Source organism: Microtus oregoni, unplaced genomic scaffold (assembly GCF_018167655.1).
Source record: "Microtus oregoni isolate MIOR12 unplaced genomic scaffold, Mior012 000012F_ref0000307, whole genome shotgun sequence".
In the NCBI taxonomy this organism is placed as follows: domain Eukaryota; kingdom Metazoa; phylum Chordata; class Mammalia; order Rodentia; family Cricetidae; genus Microtus; species Microtus oregoni.
The window spans coordinates 54,086,870-54,110,919 of record NW_024543071.1 but is presented as its reverse complement, the minus strand read 5'-3'; the positions used below and the strand labels follow the sequence as shown (position 1 = coordinate 54,110,919).

Below are 24,050 nucleotides of genomic sequence, written 5' to 3'. Positions count from 1 at the left end.
AGTGTGTGGTAGGCAGCGGACAGCTTTTGAAAGTCAGTTCTTTCCTTTCACCTTTTTTCTTTAATTAAAAGAAATTAGGGGTGTGTGTATGTGTGTATATACATCACATGAATGCAGTGCCCACAGAGGCCACAAGAGGGAATAAGAGATCCTGGAACCAGAGTTATAGGTGGTTGTGAGCTGCTTAAAGTGGGTGCTGGGACCTGAACTTGGGTCTTCTGGAAGAACAGCAAGTACTCTTGATTACTGAATTATCTTTCCAGCCTCTGAGATAGTATTTTTAAATAACAGCCTCATTGAGATGTGTTCTAGCTAGTTTTATGTCAGCTTGACACAGACTGCTGAACCTTGCCAAGACAATGTAAAGTAGTCTTTCAAAATTTCCTGCTTCTAAAAATGATCTGTCAAATATTCTGGGCCTGTAGCTGAAAGTGGATGCCCCAGTGTTTCAGAGAAATGTTGGGTGACTGTCCAGACACCAAGCTGTCTCTGTTATTTCTTACATTTTTCGGAAGTTGCTTGCTTGCACTTCCTGTTTACTTAGGAATATTATTTTCCTTCTCAGGTCTTTGATGGGGTTGAAGACTAGATAGTCACAGTTACTATTCTCTCATATCTTAACTAAGAACACGTCAGGTACTAGGCTCAGATTTTTCAGGATAGGACAGCTATTGGAGTAATCTCTGTAATTTGTCATTTACCTATAATCTGGACATTTAGTATGTTTCCTACCTCACAACTTGTTGCTTATAGTTCCATTTTTGTTTATGTTATTACTCCTCCTTCCTCCTGGACAATATGTGATAATCGTTCTTATTGTGTATAGTTTTATATTAAGTTTAGAACCTTTTTATCTAGACAAAAAGGAAAGTGTAGTGGGTATTTGCTCCACCCATGACCTTGGGCTATCTAGCCTGAATGAAGGTACTTCTTGTCTGTTGATGTGACCTCTCAGAAGGAAGGAGGGAGGGGGCCACTCTACCTCTTGGTGAAGACCGGGTCAGGCAGGTCAGGCAGCTGTGAGGGGTTCCCAGCTTTCCAAGGACTCTGCAACTGGATTTACCATATTCTGTATTTGTGGGTGTATTTCTCCCCTTTCATATCTAAATAAATCCTTGATACACCTTAAACAGATGCACATGGATTTCTTTTTAACCCAGTTTAGAGTCATCCAAAAGGAAAGGACCTCAATGAGAAAATGCCTCCATTAGAGCCATCTGTAAGGCGTTTTCTTATTAGTGATTGATGGGGGAGTGTCTACCTCCTTGTGGATGGTAACAGCCCTGGGCTGGTGACCCTGGATCTATAAGAAGATAGGTCGAGCAAGCAATAGGGATCAAGCCAATAAGCAGCATCCCTCCATGGCCCATGCATCAGCTCCTGCCTCCAGGTTCCTTTCCTGATTGAGTTCTAGTCTGGGCTTCTTTTGGTGTTGTGATATAGAAGTGTAACCAAATAAATCCTCTCCTCCCTAACTTATTTGATAATGGTATTCCATCACAGTAATAGTGACCCTGACTAAGACAATCTGTAACTCACATCAGCAGTTCACCCATCTAAAGTCTGTTTTGGAGATTTTTAATTTACTCACAGCAGTGTGCCACTATCTGTCATTCTGCTTGGCTTGGGAACATTCTTATCAGCCCTAAAGAAACACTCCTTCTTAGCCTTCTCCTTTCCAAGTTCTCTCAGTCCCTGGCAGCTCCAAGCTTTCTATTATTTTTATTTATTTACTTATTTATTTAATTATTTTTGAGACAGGGTTTTTCTGTGTAAAAGCCCTTGCTGTTCTGGAACTCGCTCTGTAAACCAGACTGGCTTTGAACTCAGAGATCTTCCTGCCTCCTGAGTGCTGGGATTAAAGGCATGTGCCATCACTGCCGGGCCGATCTTTCTATTTCTATAGATTTTCCTGTTCTCGATATTTTGTGTAAATGAAATAAGATGACATTTGACTTTCTGGCTTCATGTTGTGCCCTTGCCTTTTTCTCCCAAAGGAGACAGGATCTCATGTAGCTCAGGCTGACTTCTAGCTTACTCTCAAGCCAAAGATGATTTCAACATCTGATCCTCCTGCCGCCCCGGCTCAAGTGCTGGGATGGCAGGCATGTGCCACTGTGCCTGGTTTACGTGGCGCTGGGGTTGGAACCCTGGGCCTTGTGTATGTGAGGTGAACCTTTGTCCCCCTGAGCCATGTCCCCAGACCCTGACGTCATGGTTTCATCTGTGTCATTGCGTGTGTTGGTGCCACTTTCCTTCTTAGGGCCATGTCATGTTCTGGTGTGTGAGTATGTCACAATGTACCTACGTTCTTCCTCCTGTGGAGGGGCCTGGCTGTCATCTCCTCACCTGATGTGGAACCTGCATGTTTCTGTCTATCACGAACATGGCCACTGTGAGCACGCCTGTATAGGTTTAATGTGGACTTGTTTGAGTTGTCTTGGCCAAGGAGAGGAGTTTCTGGGTTCCACGGTTTGGGCATTTATGCTTTGTTTTTTTGGTATATGATCTTTTTGTGTAGCCCAGGCTGGCCTTGAACACACCACCTTGAAGGACCCTTTTGGTGAAAAGATCAGGCCGTCTTCTAACCTGACCCCTTCACGGTTCTACAGCGCAGTGGGGGAAGCCCCTGACTTCTCAGTGTCTTCGCCAGCACCTGTCAATCACTGAATTCCAGCTGTTCCTGGGAGTGGAATGTGCTGGGATTTGATTTGTACTTCCTGGTGGCTTCTGGGAATGGCCTGAGACTGCAATAGCCTATGAAGCCAGCATGGAGGCTGAGACTGACTCATGAACTCTGCCACCAATGCCTGCTTAATGGTTTGACTCAGTGAGGCTGCCTTTGTGAATTGTTTATGCACACCTAAAAAAGCAATAGGGCTGCTTGCTGCCTTGAACCTGTCAGGCCAGATGTGGCCTTCTTTAAGTTAGCAGTTTTTGTCTGTTTGTGACAGGATTTTACATAGACCAGGCTGGTAACTCACTGTGTAGCCAAGGATAACCTTGAACTCCCTATCCTCTTGCCTCTACCTTCCTAGGGCTGAGTTTATAGTCTTGTGCCACCACACCTGGCGGGCTCAGGTGGCTCTGAACATTAAACTCGGGTCACGTGACAGGGACGTTTCATCCTGGAAAGGCCACCATAAGTATTCCCAGGCCTCGTGATTGTCCTGAGACTAGGTTTGGTTTCTGGGCAAATGTGTGGTTCATGACTTTGGATAGAACTGACTGCAGCACTGTGTTTAACCTGCAGTTAACAGCCCCCTCGTGGGCTGAGGAGATGACTCAGTGGGTGAAGAGCGTGCTGAGCAAGCTTGAGGACCTGACTTTGAGCCCCAACATTCATGTAAAATGCTGAGTATAGCAGCGTAGGCCAGTAATTCCAGCTCCGGGGTTGGCAAACGGTGCGAACAGGATACAAGGACTCGGGGATCGCTCCACCTAGCCAGTCTACACTCTCCTCGTTCAGTGAGAGACCCCGCCTCCAGGCAGTAAAGTTGAAAACAGTGGAGGAAGATAGCTGGTGTTGAACTCAGGCCTTGATGCGCAGACAAGGGTACAAACACCCGGGAACATGTGTACTCTCACGTACGCACAACAGGAAAGTCCCCTGATACTTTATTGAGTTTGTTTTTGTTTTTGCAACAAGGACTATCTGTGGCCCAGCCTGGAATTCACCGTTTAACCCAGGCTGGCTTTGAACTTGAAACAATACACCTGACTCACCTTTGAGGTCGCATAAACGATTGGCAGGGCGACCAGTCACAGAATCTGTTTGCCTGGATTGATGCCTGTGATGTGGGCTTCAGGTCTTGTGATAGCTGCGGATATGGGAAGCTTGGCCTGGTGCTGGCTCTGTCGTCAGGAGGGTGCCTGGCTAGCATGCCCTGCCTTCTTCCCTGGCAGTGGATAAAGCAGGCATGTTACAGATATCTGTGATCCCAGCACTTTAGAAGTAGATGGAGGAGGATCTGAAGATCAAGGGAATCCCAAATGCCAGCCTCCTCACCCTGACCGGAGCTGCCTTCCGTGCCTCACCCGGGCTGTGTGTCTCTGAACAAGCATGGGTGGGTAGTCTTGTCGCTTTCTCAGGTGGGGTCGGTGCCCTCCCACGCAGGATGTAAAGGCTCTGGGACTTCTCTTGGGCTCTAAGTTTTGCCCCCTCACCCTTTTGGAGGTCAGAGCAGAGCTCAAAGGCCAGCTTCCAGCTGTGTTGCCCGCCAGCACCATCCTCATTCCTCCCACTTCCCCTGGCTGCTCCACCTAGGTGTCCTTGGTGACACTGTGACATTTCCAGCACAGCAGGTCCACAGGTGAGTTGTCAGCTGCCTGCTCCCCCTCCCACCCCAGGAAGTTGCTCCGTAGAGCACATAGTTCAAGGCTGGAGGGCCCCTTTATCATCATGTCCAACCTATAGGATTCAGGCCTGTTGAGTTGATTATCGTCTTCATCTTTGATGGCACCACTCCGGGCCAGGGCTGTCTGCTTGTTTCCAGAGTGGCATGCTGAGCTTCAGGGTCTCTTGTCTGGCATCTCTTTCTGCACCCTAACTGCTGTGCAGGCATTGGTTGCTCTTTGCCTCCTCTCTGTACCACAAGAGGGCAGAGGGACCAGTTCCCATTTCTTACCAGGGTCTAGGGCCTCACTTCACTGGTATATGGGAGGCAGCCAGCAAATGTTTGTTGAATGAACAAATGATTCACAATTGACAGGGTTTAAATCTACAACTTGGGCTGCTAGATCAAACTGGCCTCTAGCCTGTGGCAATCCTTCTGCCTTATCCTCCTTAGGTCCATGCTACCACACCGAGCTTTGGTTGGTATCTTTGAACTATAGTGACATGTATTGATTTAAAAAGGTTTTTTGCATTGCTGGGGATAGAACCCAGGGCCTCAAACAGGTTAGACAAATGCTTTACCATTGAGTGACACCCCCAATTCTGCTTGTTAATGTCATGTAGCCCAGGCTAGCTTCTAACTTTCAGTATAGCCGAGGATAATTCTGAGCTCCTGATCCTCTTGCCTCCACCTCGAGTGCTGGAATTCCAGGCAAGGACTACCACAGGTAGTATTGGATGTCATGCCCAGGGCATGTGCGAGCTCAGTGGGCACTCCTCCACCTGAGCTACAGCCCTAGAATCCTGTTTGTTGTTGTTGTTGTTTTTTAAAAAAATACACATATTTGAGCTGGAGCGATGGCTCAGTAGTTAAAGAGCACTGGCTGCTCTTCCAAAGGACCCAGGTCCAATTCCCAGCACTCAATGACAGCTCACAACTGTCTGTAACTCCAGTTCCAGGGGATCCAACACTCTCATACAAGCAAACCAATATACGTGAAATAAAAATAAATACATCATTTAAAAATATACATATTTAACATTCGGGGATTTTGTCTGAGTGTTTTGCCTGCATGCATGTATGTGCACCATATGCATGCCATGCCCAGGGAGGCAGAGAGGGTGGAGGATCCTCTGGAGCTGGAGTTACAGATGGCTGTGAGCTACCGTTTATTAAAGTGCTAGGAACCAAACCCAGGTCCTCTGTGAGAACTGCAAGTGCTCTTAACCGCCGAATCCTCTCTCCAGTCCTGAAAGCTTGACAGGTTTATCCGGCCTTGTGGGCTTGTGGAAAGTTACTATATGATAAGAACACCCCCATAAATTAGATTTTATTATTTATATATATAAATATATTTACCTTTATATATATACTTACATATATATATATATGTATATATATACTTACATATATATATATATATGTAAGTATATATATATAGTGCTTTGTAACTAACGGCTTTGGGAAATGGGTTGCACACCTTCAGAAGAGGGGACTTCTCAGGCAGCTGCTGGGGGAGTGAGAGAACCAGGAAGGCAAGAGGTGACTCTTCTGTTGAGTGGGAGTGGGTTGGCTTAGACAGAAGAAGAGAGGGAAAGAGCATATTGTAGTTCCCTTTTGTTTGTTGTTTATGTGTATTAACCTGTTCCGTGTGTTAATGTACATGTGAGTGCAGTACCCGCAGAGGCCAGATGAGGGCCTCAGCTCTCCTGGAGCTGGACTTACAGGTGGCAGTGAGCTGCTTGACTTGGATTCTGGGAATGGGACTCTGGTTCTCTGCAAGAGTGGGAACACTCTTCCAGTCAGCTCTTCTCTCTTTTTTTTTTTTTTTTGTGCTGGTACTCTAACTTGGGCTTTACACATGCTAGTCACTCAGACATAGCCTAGAGATTTTTTATTTTTAAAAATATTTATTTATTTATTATATATTCAATATTCTGTCAGTGTGTATGCCTGAAGGCCAGAAGAGGGCACCAGACGTCATTACAGATGGTTGTGAGCGACCATGTGGTTGCTGGGAACCGAACTCAGGACCTTTGGAAGAGCAGGCAATGTTCCTAACCACTGAGCCATCTCTCCAGGCCTCCTAGAGATTTTTTAAGATTTCCTATAATGAGTGGGGCTGGACAGACTAGCACAGAAGAGGCCATGTTTTGTGCAGGTATGACGAAGGCCCCATACATGGGTGCCTAAGGCAAGTTTGACTTTAGGAATGACCTCAGCGGATCAGGATTAGTTAAGGTCTGTGTAGCTTGTGGGATGATGATGGAGTTGTTATTTTTTTCTTAAGTTTCTTGTTTGTTTTGTTTTGTTTTTGTTCTCATTACTTTGAGACAGGGTTTCTCTGTGTTTTTCTGTGTAGCCCTGGCTGTCTTGGAACTTCCTCATCCTCAGCGATCCACTTGCCTCTGCCTCCTGAGAGCTGAGATTAAAGGCGTGCTCCACCATAGCCCAGTGTAGAAAGTATTTTTATTTATTCTGTATGTTGGGAGAGAGCATGCACTGCACAGTGTGTGAGAAAGCCAGAGGACAACTTTGTGGAACTGGTCCCCTCCTTTCATCTTTGCTTGTGTTCTGGGGTTGAGTTTATCTTGCCAGTCTGGAGGGAAGGGCTTTTCCAGCCCAGTCATCTCATCTCCTGTCGCGAGGTCTTTGTGGCCTTCTCTGACGTTGGGGGTGCAGTAGTCAGGCCCGAAGGTCAGGGTTCAGGGCTGCGGGGACTCGTTTGTTGCTGCTCCTGGAGTTCTCATGACAGCTTCTGGGATGGGCTGTAAGAAGAGTCATCTCCACAGTGCAGGTTGATACATGGCCACCAGTGTCCTTGTTGTGCTGGCTGAGGATGCCTTTGAGAGTGTGGTTCTGTGGGATGTGCAGAGGACATGGGGTGGTGGTAACATGGGCCCACACCGTCACCTTAAGGTTGTACAGAGCTGGACAGGTGAGAAGCGTGGAATGAGGGACAGCAATGGAGATGTATATGAGTCTCTTAAGTCACAGGGTTAAATCTGGATGCTCCATCTGCTGGAGGCGCTGGTTTCTGCTGTCAGGCCTCTCTAAGCCATTTCTGTCCCTGCTCCAGGTACTCAAAGATGGCAGAAGCTCATCAAGCTGTGGCCTTCCAGTTCACTGTCACCCCCGATGGCATCGACCTCCGCCTGAGCCATGAAGCTCTCAAACAGATATGCTTGTCGGGACTGCATTCCTGGAAGAAGAAGTTCATCCGATTCAAGGTTGGTTGGCTGTCCCCTGCAGTGGTTACTGGGACTCAGGGTTGGTTGGCTGTCTTCTGCAGTGCTTGCTAGGGCTCAGGGTTGGTTGGCTGTCCTCTGCAGTGTTTGCTGGGACTCAGATCTGCCTGCCTCTGCTTCCCGAATGCTGGGGTTGAAGGCACATATCACCATGACTAGCTTATTTACTTATTTTTAACTTTTTTAGATAGGGTCTCATTCTAGCCCAAGATGGCCTTGAAATTACAACAGTCATCCTGCCTCAGGCTCCAAAGTGCTGGATTGACGGGGGTAGCAGCACACAGACCTCTGAGAGTCCTGGCTTTTGTGAGACAGGATCTCATGTAATCAGGATGGCCTCAAACAGAATGTGTAATGAGGGATAATTGTGAATTCTTGATCCTTCTACCTCTACCTCCTGAGTGTGGAGATCACAAGTGTGATTTATTTTTCTTTTTAAAAAAGAGATTTATTTTAATTATATGTATCCTTTATTATGGAATACACCTAATTAAAAATAATAATCTGGGTATGGGAGAGTGTATGTTAGTTGCAGGTAACTGGAGAGACCAGAGGCATTGGATCCCCTGGAGCTGGAGTTACAGGTGGTTGCCTGACATGGGTGTTGGGGATTGAACTCAGGTCTTCTATAAGAGCGAGTGTTCTTAACCACAGAGCTGTCTCTAGCTCCAAGAAGGGTTTTTCTTCTTTGTTTGTTTGCCTGTGTGTATATAGTGTGTGTGTATATGTGTGTGTGTGTGTATAGGCCTGACCTTTACATTGGGTGTCTTCCTCTATAACTCTCTACTTTATATATTGAGACTGATCATGAGCTCACTGATCCTGGGTAGTCTAGAGCCTGGTTGATCTAGAGACTGGCTAGTCTATAACCTGGCTGGTCTAGAACCTGGGTAGTATAGAGCCTGGCTGGTCTAGAACCTAACTGGTCTAGAACCTGGGTAGTCTAGAGCCTGGTTGGTCTAGAACCTGGCTGGTCCAGAACCTGGGTAGTATAGAGCCTGGCTGGTCTAGCCAGCTTGCCTCTGGAGTGCTGGGTTACACGTGGGTGCCATTCCTGCCTGGCTTTTGCATTGATTCTAGAGATCTAAACACTGGTCCTTCCTCCAGCTTGTGTGGCAGGTGCTTTACCCCTGAGCTGTCTCTCCAGCCTTGTTTTGCTTTTCTGAGATAGAATCTGACCCTGTAACCCAGGCTGGTCTGTAACTTCAGGCAGTTTTCCTTTCTTTGCCTCTCAAGTTCTGGGAAGACATGTGAGTCCTCACACTGCTTGGAGAATTGCTGTTGTTGAGTTAGGGTCTCACTTGATAGCCCTGGCTACCCTGGAGCTCACTATGGAGACTAGGCTAGACTCAAACTCACAGAGCTCTGTCTGCTTCTGCTTCCCAAGTACTTGGGCTAAATGTGTGTATCTATTAAGAATTAATTTATTATGCTGGGCATGGTGTTCCAGTGCCCTAATCCCAGTACTCAGGAGGCAGAGGCCAGCCTGGTCTACATAGTGAGTTCCAGGACAGCTGGAGCTATGTAGAAAGACCCTGTTTTAAAAGACAAAACACGGAAACAGAAACAAGATAGAATTAATTTGCTGGAAGTTTCAAACAGTCAGCAAAGCAGAGAGAAGGCAGCACTCTCCGCCATGCTTCTCCCGGCTTCCAGAGCTGGCAAAGGCTGGCCAGCTTTGGTCCACACAAGCCTTCTCCCCCAACCTCTCTTCCTTAGACAGAGTTTTGAGTTACCTGGGTGAGATTGCAGCCCTGCCTGATGACCTGAGTTTGACCCAAAGTTCTACCAGCTAGAAAGAGAACTGATTGTCACACACTGTCTTCTGATTTCCACCTTTGCAACATGGTGTCCTTGCATCCACTCATGCACAGTGGATCAATACAGCAGAAATTTTACTTTAAACTTTGTTTTGCTGCCTGGAGGGCTGGAGGCTGAGGAGTTGGCTGACTTCTCTGTAACTCCTGGGTGTCTCAATCAGAGGGCAGGGCATGGAGGCTCATTAAAGAGCAACCTCCAGGATTCCGGAGCACCTACCCAAGCTCAGACAACAACTCCTCCGGCTGTGAGTGTCCCCTGGGGTCACTCTGTCAGTTTGCTTTTGCAATCCCTTCTAGTGTATAATCTCTCCATCTCAGCAACCAGGAAAGCAGCATCAGAAAGGCCCAGAGCAGGGCTGGAGACATGGCTCAGTGGTTGGATAGGGCAAAGGGAATTTTGGAGCTGGGGTCCCTGACTGCCAGATAGTGGCAGACTGGGAGTGGGACCTCATGGTGCCCAGGCTGTCACCATATGGGGATCTGTATGGTAAGTCAGGCCTAGTGTTCCTGCCGACCCTGAGTCCCTCTTGGGGAATCTCCCAGGGTGCATTTGGACTCAGAAGTTGGGAAAGAAGAAGCTGCATGAAGATGAGGCAGTTGTGGCTCCAGGAAGAGTCTCAGCTACTGGGCACTTGGTCCTTGGTAGCCTGCGTGCCATACCTTCTCCCTGCTGCCTGCTGTTCCAGCTGCCCGTTGCCACAGGGCTACTGCAGAGCGCAATGGTGGCCTCAGGAGAGTGGTGCTTACAGCCTGTGTGTCTTTCCAGAATGGCATCATCACTGGTGTGTTCCCGGCGAGTCCCTCCAGCTGGCTTATCGTGGTGGTGGGTGTGATATCATCCATGCATGCCAAAGTGGACCCCTCCCTGGGCATGATCGCAAAGATCAACCAGACCCTGGACACCACGTGAGTAACCGCCTCTCCCCGACCCCCTCCCCACCTCAATATTAGGAAGATGACAGTCCCCTGTTGACTGCCCTGCTTTGGACTCTCCACAAGGCCATTGCTGCCCGGCCACATGGGTTCTCTTCTTTTTCCTGACCTGGTAGTGAAGTCCCTTGGAAGGGTGACCTGTAGACCCGGCCGCCCTCCTCGGGATAGTAGGCTAAGAATGGCCAAGGCCTGAGCCACCTGTGGCAGTCGATGGAGCCAGTGGTGACCTCAGAGGGCTCAGAAGATGGCTCCCAGTGTCTATTCCACTGAAGTTAGTCTGTCCAGTGATCTGGTCCCCTGAACTGACTGCCATTGGCCAACACTTCAGCCTTTGGCCCCTTCAGAGTGGCTTAGATTTCCCAAGGAGGTCCATTTTACCTTGGTTTGGAATTTAGTTTATTATGGGAACTTGAAAGTTGTTGGCATCCTGTTTGGGGACAAGGCCTGAGGTTTTTCTTTCCTTTTTTAATTTTTTTAAGACAGGGTCTCACTGTATAGCTCCAGCTGGCCTAACTCTGTAGACTGGGCTCGAACTCACAGAGATCTACCTGTTGTTGCCTCCTGAGTGCTGGGATTAAAAGTGTGTCCCACGAAACCCAACTTTTAAAAAAGATTTATTTCTTTATATTTATGTATATGAGTGTTTTGTCTCTATGCATGTATGTATGCGTACCTTATGTGCCTGGTACCCTCTGAGGCCAGAGGAAGCTGTTGGATCCCTTAAAACTGGAGTCAGAAACAGTTGTGAGCTGCTTGATATAGAAACTGGACTCAGGTCATCTGTAGGAGCAACAAGTGCTCTTAATCACTGAACCATTTCTCTAGCCACGGAATACTTTTCTTACGGGGTCCTTTGTAGCTGGGGTCTCCTGCTAGATGCTGGACCTGCTCTAGAAGGTATCTAGGGAACTGGGATGGCATGGAGCCTTGGGCCTAATGCATGCTAGGTTCACTCTTACCACTGAACCATACCCCAGCCTCGGGTCACCTCTGGTGGCAGTTCTTCCATGCAAGTCCCTGGCAGCATCTAGGATGGAGGATGTTAGAGTCTCTCAGTGTAGAGTGCCAGGGCACAGGACACCATGGCTCGGTTTCCTTTGCATTGTGACCCCTGCATTTGAACATTTTCTTTTTCTTTTCTGAGACGGGGTCTCAAGTATCCCAGGCTGGTCTCGAGGTGCTATGTCGTATAAGATGACCTTGAACTCTTGATGAACTTCACCCTCCTGCCTCTCCTGGGACTACAGGCATGTACACTGGGTTCAAGCAAGTGGTTTCAGAATTGTCCCTAATTGTCCTGTGCCGCATGTCCTTCACAGCATGTCCTCAGTGGGCTTATAACTGAGAAGCAATATGCGCCAGGTCCTTGCTATGCACTTGGCCTTGTTTTCTAGCCAGGAGTTGCGAAGGGTCCCTACAGTGTTTAGGGTCAGGGCTAAGCTCAGCTGGGAACGTTGAGTTCAGTGCCTTTGGAGGCCAGTTGAGGGCCCTGGGCCCCCTGGAGCTGAGGTTACAGGTTGTTGTGAGCCACTCAACCACGTACGCTGGGAACAGACCTCTGGAAGAGCAGCAAACCCTCCAACCACTGAGCCATGTCTCCAGCCCTGCTCTGAGCCTTTCTGATGCTGCTTTCCTGGTTGCTGAGATGGAGAGATTATACACTAGAAAGGATTGCAAATGCAAACTGACAGAGTGGCCCCAGGGGACACTCACAGCCGGAGGAGTTGGTGTCTGGGCTTGGGTAGGTGCTCCGGAATCCTGGAGGTTGCTCTTTAATGAGCCTCCATGCCCTGCCCTCTGATTGAGACACCCAGGAGTTACAGAGAAGTCAGCCAACTCCTCAGCCTCCAGCCCTCCAGGCAGCATTGGTTATGCCTTTGTAAGCAACCGCAGGAGACCAGATAAAAATGCCTGTTCAGGCCTCCTGCCAAGGGCCTTGTCTGCCTGGGGCCCTGAAGATCCAGCAGGGGCTAGGTTACCAGAAGCAGCTGGTGGATCTGGTCACCGGAGACTGGACTTGTGCAGTCCTACAGGTCCTGAGAGGTGAGGGAAGCCCGCCAACAGCTCAGCGTGCTGCTCTGGGTGCTGAGCTGGCTGCCTAGTTGAAGGTAGCTGCGGGGCTAACAGTTTTGCTTTGCTGTTAACTTGAGCTGTGCCCCAAAGCCGGATTGCACACAGCCGTGCCAGCTACTAAAACCTCGTTTAATCTCAGTGTTTATAAGATTTGTTCCTTTGTCTCTCAGAATCTATTTTCGCAAACTGGGTCATCCCTGGCCCAAATTTAGAAAAGCCAGGTGAAAGGTCAGAGTCCTGCAGCCTGAAGGGTTGTTCTGGAACCATCTTCCCATTGAGGACTGAGCTCTTGTACCCCTAGGCTGCATTTCTGTTTGCTTTGATCTGAAAAGATCGAAGAGATTAAAGACACAGCTAAACTTTGGATGGTTTTTAAGACAGGATCTCTCTGTGTAGTCCTGGATATCCCAAAACTTGCTGTGTAGACCAGGCTAGCTTTGTGAACTCACGGAGATCTGCCTGCCTCTGCGTGTGACACCACACCCAGCTTGGATTAGCTTTTTAATTTTATTCTATGTGTATGTGTGTTTAGCCTACATGTGTGTCTGTGTACCTGGTACTTCGGAGGTCAGAAGAAACCTCAGATCCAGGTGGTTGTGAGCCTCTATGTGGGTGTTGGAAATCGAACCCCAGGTCCTCTGCAAGAGCAGCCAATGCTCTTAACTGATGAGCCGTCTCTCCAGCCCTTTGAATGCTGGGTTTGACCAACTGTGGGAAAATACATTTCAGAGCCGGGCGGTGGTGGCGCACGCCTTTAATCCCAGCATTCGGGAGGCAGAGGCAGGCGGATCTCTGTGAGTTCGAGGCCAGCCTGGTCTACAAGAGCTAGTTCCAGGACAGGAACCAAAAGCTACGGAGAAACCCTGTCTCGAAAAATCAAAAAAAAAAAATATATATATATATACATTTCAGAGCATAAGTGTTTTACCTGAGAAGAAACTTGTCTCTGTCACTTACATGACGTTAAGTTATTGTTTTCCAGTATCAGAACATATATGGTTATGTATACTATTGTTTTGATCATAGACTATCTTTTATTCATCCCTTGACGACAGTTCTGTACATGTCAACAGTATATCTTGACTATACGCATGCCAACTCTCCACACCCACTCTTATATTAAATCCACCAAGTCTAAATAGTGCCCCTGCTGGAGTGTGGCCCGATCCAGCTGGCTTGGCCTGGGTCCACAGCCTCAGCAGAGAGTGTTTCTCAGCTCTCCTCCCCATCCTGCTCTTGCGTCCTTTCTACCTCTTCTTCCTTGATGTCTCTTGAGCCTCGCAGAGGAGGGTGCTAGTTTTTACTTTGCCACTATTTCTCCATTTCCAAAACAACTGCAATAATCCCACAAAATAGCTGCATTTTTGTCTTGGTTTTTCTTTCATAATCAGTGACTTTGTTTTCTTAAGTATTTAAAATCTTTTAAGTTTTCTAGGTTTATTTATTTATTTATTTTTTTTTTTGGTTTATTTATTTTTATGTAGGTTTTTTTTGTTTGATTTGGTTTGATTTGATATGGTTTTGTTTTTAAGACAAGGTCTCACTTTGTAGACCAGGCTGATCTTAAACTCACAGAGATCCACCTGCCTCTGCCTCCAGGATGCTGGGACATTTGAGTTTCTTATGAATAAAACATCTAAAATTATATTTGAGGACGGGGGTGTAGCTCAGGGTTTGAGCCCCTGCCTAGCAAGCATGAAGCCCTGAGTTCAGTTGCAGGCACAGCAGATCCAAGCAAACACAAACAAGGTACGTTTGAGGGGTGGGGAAAGCTTTATAATCTGAAGAAATTGGGCCAGGGTCTTTGTGAGCATCATTTAGCAGTCCCCACCCCCTTGAAGCAGTTGTCATGGTGAGCAGGTCTCTGCCCACAGTGCCCTCTAAGGCTGCAGAAAGTGGTGTTGTTCAGGATGGCTCAAGTCACTATCCGGTCTCTGGCTTTTTCTGTGGGGATGAAAAGCTCACTGCGTTGCCCAGGCTGGTCTCTGGCCTCTGCCTGCACAAGAGAGGCCACTCTGCTGCACCCAGCCAAGGCTGGCCCATTTTGATAGGGACAGAGAATGGCACAAGCACTAGGAGAGTTGCTGGGTCCCTCAGGCTTCCTTCTCTAATGAGCCCAGCTCTGCTTGAAGGTGCTGCAGCCTGCTCTCTGCTGTCCCCGGGAAGGCACTTGGTCCCACTGCATGGTGGTGGTAGCTGTAGCCACCTTCCCACGCTGCCGCTCTAGCTACGTATCTGGTTCATCCCCACAGTGGCCGCATGTCAAGTCAGACGAAGAACATGGTGAGCGGCATCCTCTTCGGCACCGGGCTCTGGGTAGCGGTCATCGTGACTATGCGCTACTCACTGAAGGTGCTGCTCTCCTACCACGGCTGGATGTTCGCAGAGCACGGCAAAATGGGCAGAAGCACCAGGATCTGGATGGTAACTATCGGTCACTAGCTAGAGTGACGTCATCAGAGGAGGCCCCTTGCCTGGTTAGCACTCTGCTCTGCTCTTTGATGTGTGACCTGTCCCCAGCCTCTGGCTGTGGGAGAGCTGTGGCACACTCGGGTGGAGCCCAGGGCTGCTTGCTAATGGTTTCTGGGAGTTCTGCCATCTCTCTGTTCACCTGCTTAGCCTGTAGTTCAGGATGGTTACTGAACCAAAGTGCCACCCACCAGGTCTTTGTAGCCTTGGGCCGTTTTGTAGTCAAGACACTTTTGCTGGCCAGATCACATGATTCACTCTAACCCTTCAGTGTTCTCCATTTCACCCTGACTCTAAGGCCAGGAACCCTCATTTAAGGAAGAGGGTTATTGCCATATGCACAAGCCTTGTCAAATTTTAACTAGTTACGGAGATTTTTTTGTTTTGTTTATAGTTATTGTTTTTTGAGACAAGGTCTCACATCACTCTGGCTGGCCTTGAATTTACTCTGTACCTGGGATAACCTTGAGTTTCTGGTTCTCCTGCCTCCAGCTCAGGCAGCGCCACTATGTCTGGTTTTTACGAGATGCCAGTGATCAAACCCAGAGCTTCATGCGTAGCTTAACTCAGTGAGCTGTCTACCCACTGAGCCATATTTGAAGCTCCAGCTCATTTTTATAAGCTCAGTTTTCTGGGGTGGGGGTGGAGGGTGGCTGTCCAAAGTGGAGATCACTCCTGGGGCTTCCCTCTTTGGCATCAACACCCCCTTCTGCAGTGTGGCCATCACGTGTGCCCCCACCCACAGACGGTCACCACTCTCAGCTTCTTGTCTTCAGTTCTGTTTTTTGGTTTTGTTTTGTTTTTGTTTTATAAAGAAACTAATTTTCTGCTCCCAAGGTTTGTAAATGATTTTAATGAGTCTGGTCCTAGTAAAATTGTCTTTTGAATTGCTTATCCCCGGGGGTCCTTCTTGGTGAAGGGGAAGGAATGGGTCAGCTTGACCTTGACCTACAGGCCAGCACACTCCTCCCATCATCCCCACTTGTGATCTTCTCCTTCAGAGTCCCCTTGCTACCCACCACACACTCAACTCTTTCCCAAACCAGCTTCCACCTTGTCTGTGAGTTTTCTAATGCCTTGAGTAGCAGAACTTAAGTCCTAGATATAGATGGTGTCTGGCGGGCTTAAGCAGTCCTCGTGGCTGATTTTAAACTGAGTCCCAGCACTCCTGAGTGCTGAGAGTCATCACTGTCTACACCTTGAACCCTTAGAGATGTTCTGGTTTTGGTCAGGAGCAGACAGTGGCCTTCTCTACCTGGCCTGCATCGGACTGTAGGAAGTGGCTCCCTCTCCGTGTTGCTTCATCTGATGGACAGGGACACACTGCCTACCCTGGGGATGACTTGAGGGTGGACACCTCAGCTGGCATTACTTCCTATATCCAGAGCTTGCACCAGCCTCAAACCATGAACCTCCCAGGAGGAGGCTGACAGCCGCCTGCAGAGGTGTTGTCAGCTCCAGGGTTCCTGGCCATGGGTGACGGTTGGCAGCCATACCCAAAGCCTCTGTCAGACCTAATTTTGGTTCAGCCCAGTGTTTACTATTTTGGTTTGCCGAGGTCTAATGGTGTAAGTCAGGGAATGGCCCCACCATAAGCACTCAGCCAGTTGTGTGCAGGTGAACCCTGACTTTGACTCTAATATCTGCGTCATCTGTGAAATGTAACTTGTATCTTCAGGCTATGGTCAAGGTCTTCTCAGGCCGAAAGCCCATGCTGTACAGCTTCCAGACATCTCTGCCGCGCCTGCCTGTCCCAGCCGTCAAAGACACCGTGAGCCGGGTAGGTGTGTCTCACCTTTGTGCTGAGATGCCTGAGTCCTTTAGAGCCATTCATCTGGCTAATTGTAACTGTGAATACACTCCTTCCTCTTTATTAGTGGGCGGAGTCTCTGCTGCAGGGTTCCTGTGATAATGCTACCCCACCTCAGAGTGCTTGCCCTGGCTGGACAAGGATTCTGCCATGAGCTATAGCTCCAGCCCTTTGATGTGTAGTTTTTGCATACAAGGTCTTGCTGGGTAACCAACCCACACTGGCTTTGAACATTTTCTTTTTTTATATATAGTTAACTTTATTTATTTATTTATTTGTTTATTTATTTATTGCATGCCAATCCCAGTTCCTCCTTCCTCTTCTCCTCCCACTCCCCCGTTCGTTCCCCCACCTTACTCTTCCCTCCCCCCCCACCTCACCCCCCATCCACTCCTCAGAGCCGGTAAGGCCTTCCTGTTTAGTCAAGTCTGTCCCATCACTTTGTTGAGGCAGGACCAAAGCCCTCGAACATTTTAAGTTTTTTTTTTACTCTTTATGTATAAGTGTTTGACTTTGTGTAGATGTGTACACTGATGCACGCAGTGCCCGCCATATGTATGCAATGCAGTGCTCAAGGAGACCAGAAGAGAACGTTGGATTCCCTGGAACTGGGGTTAAAAACAGTCGTGAGCCATCAAGTGGGTGCTGGCAATAGAACCTGGGTCCTCTGCAGTGCTCTTACCTGCTGAGCTATTCCTCCAGCCCCATGACCTTGGTCCTCTTGCCTTAGCCTCTTGATGCCGACATGGTAGACATATTTTACCATCCATAGCTTGATGTTGTTTTTCTGTCATGGATTAATTGCATCTTAAGTATTTAAAAGGTGCCATATCCCACCTACTGGGGGACGTTTACTTTTGAGTAATGCCTTTATTGAGATGCAGTTTAGGACTGGATGAGCCCCTGTTTAATGTGCGTGCTTCAGGAATTTGAGTGCATCCATTATTTTAAATTGTGGCAAATACATACAAAAGCCACATTTATAATATTTTTTAAAGGCTGGGCATGGTGGTATATGCTATTAATCCCAGCACTCAAGAGGCAGAAGTAAGCAGATCTCTCTGAGTTTGAAGTCCACCTGGTCCACAAAGCTAGTTCTAGACCAGCCAGGGCTACACAGTGAAACCCTGTCTCAAAAAAAAAAAAAAAGAAAGAAAAAAACAAGAGGAGGAAATGAGTTGACGAGATAGTTTTCAATCAGTAAACTGATGCTTGCAACCTTGCAAGCAAAGTCCTAAATTTGATTCATCAGAACCTACAGAAAAATGCCAGGTTTGTGGCACACACTTGTAATCCCTGTCCTGGGGAGTGGAGACAGGAGGATCCCTGTGGCTCAGGGCCCAGCCAGGCTGCTGAAAAACCTGTTTCCAAGGGGTGGGTGGTGTTTGTAAGGATGGCTTCTGAGGGCATGCACCCTCCAAATACCTCTGTTCATGTATGTATCTGTGCATGTGCTTGCATGTGCGCATGCACACACACACATTTTAACTGTTTTCAAGTATAAGTTTATTAAAACTAATTACATCTAGGGCATTGTGCAATTGTGGCCACCATGATTTGTCAGGCTGTTCTGTTGCCTCAAGCAGAAGCCATAGCCATTAGGCAATAACTCCCACGCTCCCTGCCTGTCTGCCAACCTCTGCTCTACTTTCTGTTTCTAGTTCTGCCGAGTCAGGGATTGTGACATGAATGGAGTTACGTAATGGGTGACTCTTGTGGGTTTCCCCACACACACTAGCGTTTATTTTTCTTTGAGGCAGGATCTTACTCTGTAGCCCAGGGTAGCCTTAAACTTGTAATTCTCCTGTCTTAACTTCCCAAAGCAGGATGATTGTAAGACTGACCCTGACCCAGCACGGCTGTGCTGCTTCCCTTTCTGTGGCTGATAACGTTCATTGTGTGGGTAGATGGTGCGGGCTGTGTCGTAAGCAGGAAAGCTGGGACTGTCCATGCACATGTTTTCATGTGGGTGCGGTTGCTGCTTCTGGATGGCAGGTTCCGTGGATGGGACTTTGTGTGGCAGAGAAGCAGAGAGTGACTGTATTGAGCCTGATCTGCTGTTTAGTGGCCACACCTTGGTGTGTTCCGTGGGAGAACACCCATGCTTCGTGCCTTCTGCCTACTTTTCAGAACTGTAAATCAAAAACATACTGGCTTCGGGGAATTACACCTGCCTGCCTGCTACGGTGCAGCGCTCGCCCCAGAGTGTATAGAGCCTCCTCCCCGTTTCCAGATGGATCTCACATTGCTCAGACTGGTCTGGAACCCCTAGAATTTCCTATGTAGCTGAGGATGACCTTAAACTTCGATTCCTCTGCCTCCCGCACCTGAGCGCTGGGACAGCAGGCTAATCCTACAATACTCAGTTCTCTGCAGTGCTGGGGACAGAATCCAGGGCTTTGTGTGTGCAAGGCAAGTGATCTGCCCGCAGAGCCCTGGGAGAGTGCGGCCTTTCTGTTTCAGTGCCCAAGTTGTACTTGGAGTAAGCTTCAGAGGAGCAGCTGGCCCTGCTGAGAAATGGCCCCGCCCCTCATTGTGCAAAGCAGGCCCTAGGGAACACGGCTGTCCCCAGGCTGGTGTTTGTTTTGAGACAAGGTCTCACTATGTAGCCTGGTTGGCCTGGAACTTTTCAGGTAGACCAGTTAAGCCTCTTCTGCCTCCAAAGTGCTGAGATTGCATGTGTCCTACGTCACACCCAGCTCCAGACCTGGTTTCCTTTCTTGACAAATCAGATTTGATGGCAGTTCCACTTCCTGGAACTCACTCAGGTATAGGTGTGAGCTTTCGGGGTTCTTAGAAAACCCAGACATGGGGGCACATGCCTGTCATTCTAGCCCTTGGGAGATAGAGGAAGGAGGAGGATCAGGAGTTCAAGGCCAGCCTCAGCTACCTAGTGAGTTTGAGTCCAAATTAGACTACATGAGACCCTGTCTCAAAAAAAGAAAAAGAAGCCGGGCGGTGGTGGCGCACGCCTTTAATCCCAGCACTGGGGAGGCAGAGGCAGGCGGATCTCTGTGAGTTCGAGGCCAGCCTGGTCTACAAGAGCTAGTTCCAGGACAGGAACAAAAGCTATGGAGAAACCCTGTCTCGAAAAATCCAAAAAAAAAAAAAAAAAAAAAAAGGAAAGAAAAAGACTGTGTGTGAAGTACCCTGTGTGTTTTACCTCGAAACATGTTCAAGGTTTGTGTCTGTCAGTCTGTCTGAACTGAGCATCTAGACTCTGGAACCATGGTCCTGTTTCTGCTCTGCCTGGACACCTGTCTGACCCTCACTGGGCCCGCAGGGCTGTCCTCCCCATCTCAGGGCACCATCATTGAAATAACGGCCAAATAATGGTTGGGAGATGTCTTGATGTCTCCTCCATGAGGGAGAAGTTACCTGGATTTCCGTTCATCTGCAGCAATGTTTAGCCCTGCAAGGGTTGTCTTGTCTGTAGAGAGGGGAGACCGACTCAGGGAAGCTTTCCCAGCCTTTTCTGCCTTGTGTGACTCTCCTGAGGTGTGAAGTGGTCCATGGCTCAGGGGTGGGTGTCTCACTCAGACCGTGTTCTCTCAACTCCAGTACTTGGAATCTGTGAGGCCGCTGATGAAGGAAGGAGACTTCCAACGCATGACAGTGCTGGCCGAGGATTTCGCTGTCAATCTTGGACCCAAATTGCAGTGGTATTTGAAGCTAAAATCCTGGTGGGCCACAAATTATGTAAGTATTTCTGCATATAAATCTTTTCTCATGGATCTTTTCTCAGTGAGCTGTTTCAGTGTGGAAGTTCCCGTTTGGGTACCAGGGCTCACGGAGTATGACGGTAGCTGAGGGCAGCCATACTCATCCCTGAGAACTGTGCACAGAGCTGCTGGCTGCCTTTCCCTCGCACTGAGGATTCTGAGTAGCCTTTGCAGCCCCCTCAGGGCAGGGCTGCTCTGCCCTTGAGCCTCCAGTCCTCACCTGGCAGGTCACAAAAGGCTGTTCCTCCCATAGTGGCCCCGCCACCTCGCCTCTTTCTCTGGTACCTTTTACATCCCAGAGTACCCTTCTGAGTTCCTGGTCAGGGTTCAGATGATGCTGACAGTGGCAACTGTCTGCTGGGAACAGCTGTATGCTGTTGGGCGGGGCAAGAGGGCCTGTTAGGGGTGTGAAACCAAGAGGGGGAGGCCACATGTAAAGAATAACTTTTCGTGGGAGGCAAAGGATTGAAAATAACATCTAGTGAGCCAGACGCAGTGGTACACACCTATAATCCCAGCACTCAGAAGGCAACGGCAGGAGGATTGTGGACTCACACAGTGACTGCACAGTGAGACCTTATCTCAAGAAAAGCTCTTAAATTTAAAAAGTATCTATTTTTATTTATGTATAGGTGCGTAGGTGAATTTATATGTATTACATGCATGTAGTTGCCCGTGGAAACTAGAGGACATTGGATCCCCTGGAACTGGAGTTTTAGGTGGTTTTGAGCTACCCAACATGGGGTCTGAGAGCCAAACTTGGGTTCTCTGCAAGATCAGAACACACTTTTAACTACCAAGCCATCTCTCTAGTCCCTCAAACAAAACTGTAAGGGCTGGAAAGGACACGCAGCTGAGTGCTTGATAATGGTGCACTATGCCCTGGGTTCAGTTCCCAGCACTGCGTCTGTTTTGGTGGCACACACTATTCCCAGGGCTTCAGAGTGAGGCAGGAAGATCAAAGTCCAAGGTCATCTGTGGTTATATAGAGTTCAGGGAGAGCCTGAAATGCACGAGACCCTGCTTCTGGGCTGGGCGGTGGTGGCACAGGCCTTTAATCCCAGCACTCGGGAGGCAGAGGCAGGTGGATCTCTGTGAGTTCGAGACCAGCCTGGTCTACAGAGCTAGTTCCAGGACAGGCTCCAAAGCCACAGAGAAACCCTGTCTCGAAAAACAAACAAACAAAAAAAACCCAAAACAACAACAACAAAAACAAGAGGCCGTAGAGATGACTCAGCAGTTAAGAGCACTTGTTCTTGCAGAAGACCTGAGTTTGATTCCTAGCACCCACATGATAACTCAACAATCATCTATAACCCCAGTGCCAGGGGATCCAACATCCTCTTCTGACCTCAGTAGGTACCAGGCACACACATGCTGCACAGAACATATATGCAGGCAAACACACACATGAAAAAATCCTAGCTGGGTACGGTGGTGCATGCCTTTAATTTCAGTACTCAGAGCCGGGTGGTGGTGGTGCACGCCTTTAATCCCAGCACTCAGGAGGCAGAGGCAGGCGGATCTCTGGGAGTTCGAGGCCAGCCTGGTCTATAAGAGCTAGTTCCAGGACAGGAACCAAAAAGCTACAGAGAAACCCTGTCTCGAAAAAAAAATTCGAGTACTCAGGAGGCAGAGGCAGATGGATCTCTGAGTTCAAGGCCAGCCTGGTCTACAGAGGGAGTTCCAGGACAGCCAGGGTTACATGTCTCAAAAAAGAAAAAAACAATGTAAAAACCACAAATAATAAATAGACAAAAACAAACAGAGAAAGTAGGCAAAAAGAAGCAGAGAAAAGGATCAGACAGAACCAGGCGCTGAGCCTGGGAGGGCAGGACTCCACAAGACTCCCAGGCCATAAGGGGCTGTCATGTTCTGGTTTTAATCATAGGCCAGCTGGACTGCAGCACACCTAGACTCTTGTGTGTGCCCTTTCCCAGGTGTGCACCCCAACACAATGCTCAGCATGGATCGCGAATGGGCATTTGCTGGGTGGCGTTGCAATGGGCACTCTGGAGAGTAAAGACAACACAGGCTGCCTCTGACTTATTGCTGTGGCTCTGGAACGTACCCAGACATCAGGAAGGGGAAGATCAGTCATTGGGGAGATTTGGGGTCATCTGTGTTATTTTATTTCTGCAGTGCTGGGGATGGGACCCGAGGCCTGGGTCAGACAAGCGTGTAGCACTGCACCCCACTTTCAGCCAGGGCACTTTAGCGGTTATGCATTCGGTCTCATGTGGCTCCCAGGCTAGCCTGAAACTTGCTGTGTAGCAGTCTTGAACTGGCTATAGCCTGGAACTCCCCATCCCCCTGCCTGTGTGTGCATCAGTGTCCAGTCCTGTGCCCAGTTCTGTGCAGCGCTAGGGAGCAAGCATTCTAGCAGTTGAACTGCGTCCCCAGCCCGGACCCTTTTTTTCTTTTTAAGTGACTGTGAAATGATGATCTACTGTCTAGCCAGGTCTCCCCTTAAGACCAGTGTGTTTCTCAACTCCGTGTGTCCTCTCTGCTTAAGACAGCTTTGTTTTGGAGCCTGTCATATGCCGGAATCTTCCAGAAAGTTGTACTTCTAGAGCAGGCTGGTCCAGGGAAGGCAGCTTCATGGCTTCTGCTCAGCACTGTCTTGTTTGTGTTTGCTCCGTAGGTGAGCGACTGGTGGGAAGAGTATATCTACCTGCGGGGCCGAGGGCCGCTAATGGTCAACAGCAACTACTACGCTATGGTGAGTGGGTCTTCTGTCCCGCTGCAGCCCAGGTGCCTTCATCGTGCTGGACAGAGCTGCTAGCCGCCTGGGAAAGCTTGGGGTGGATTCCTCTCCTCTTGCTCCTGCCTCTGTTGTCTATTGTCCATGACTTCATGTTGTGTGAAGATCCCACCCGGGGCCCATGTGTTAGATCCCCCTGTGCCTGTGGGATCCCTGCTCTCTACCCAACAGTATGGACACCTTTGTATTGCAAAGCACATTCACAGCAAATAGCACTTGCTTAGTAAGCCCTGTTTGGCCTTGAACCCGGTAGAAAAGATGTACACCACCATGCCCAGCAAAATCCTGCTGACATTTAATAGCCCCAGAACAGATGGAAGCTGGAGTTGTAGTAGAACAGTAACAAATTTAGAGCCTGTGGGACCAGCACTGGGGAGCTGGAGGCAGGGGATCAGGAGTTCAGGGTCATCCTTGGCTACGTATGGAGTTCAAGGCCTTCCTTGGGGCTAGAAAGATGGCAGGTTCAGAGCACTAGATGCTCTTCCAAAGGACCCAGGTTTGATTCCCAGCATACATGTCAGGTGGTTCAGGCCATCTGTAATTCCAGTTGCAGGGGATCTGATGTCCTCTTCTGTTCTCTCTGGGCACCTGCACACACGTACACTTAACCACACAGATATAAAGAAAAAAATTCTGCCAAAACTCACAAATGGACCTGAAACAATAACAAAACTGTCCAAATATGAGAAAAATCAAATAACAATTTATTAAGTTATAAAGTCAGGCATAGTGACACATACCTTTAATCTTCGCTCTCAGGAACCTGAGCGCATAATATAACCTGGTCTCCAAAAACCAGAACCTAAAGCAAATATAGAAAGTGAGGCTGTTATGGTAACTGAGCGGGGCTGTAGGAACACCTTGGTGTCATGGA

General features: G+C 48.5%; 1 protein-coding gene across 1 annotated transcript in view; it reads left to right on the top strand.

Moving 5' to 3' along the window:
• Nucleotides 1-24,050, top strand: part of Cpt1a (carnitine palmitoyltransferase 1A) — a 62,582-nt gene that overhangs the window by 17,304 nt on the left and 21,228 nt on the right. Inside the window, exons 2-7 of the mRNA XM_041661202.1 lie at nucleotides 7,417-7,567; nucleotides 10,172-10,311; nucleotides 14,664-14,835; nucleotides 16,559-16,660; nucleotides 20,252-20,389; nucleotides 23,057-23,134. Coding sequence (XP_041517136.1) covers nucleotides 7,427-7,567; nucleotides 10,172-10,311; nucleotides 14,664-14,835; nucleotides 16,559-16,660; nucleotides 20,252-20,389; nucleotides 23,057-23,134 — 771 coding nt within the window. The 5' untranslated portion in view covers nucleotides 7,417-7,426. The remainder of the gene's footprint in view (nucleotides 1-7,416; nucleotides 7,568-10,171; nucleotides 10,312-14,663; nucleotides 14,836-16,558; nucleotides 16,661-20,251; nucleotides 20,390-23,056; nucleotides 23,135-24,050) is intronic.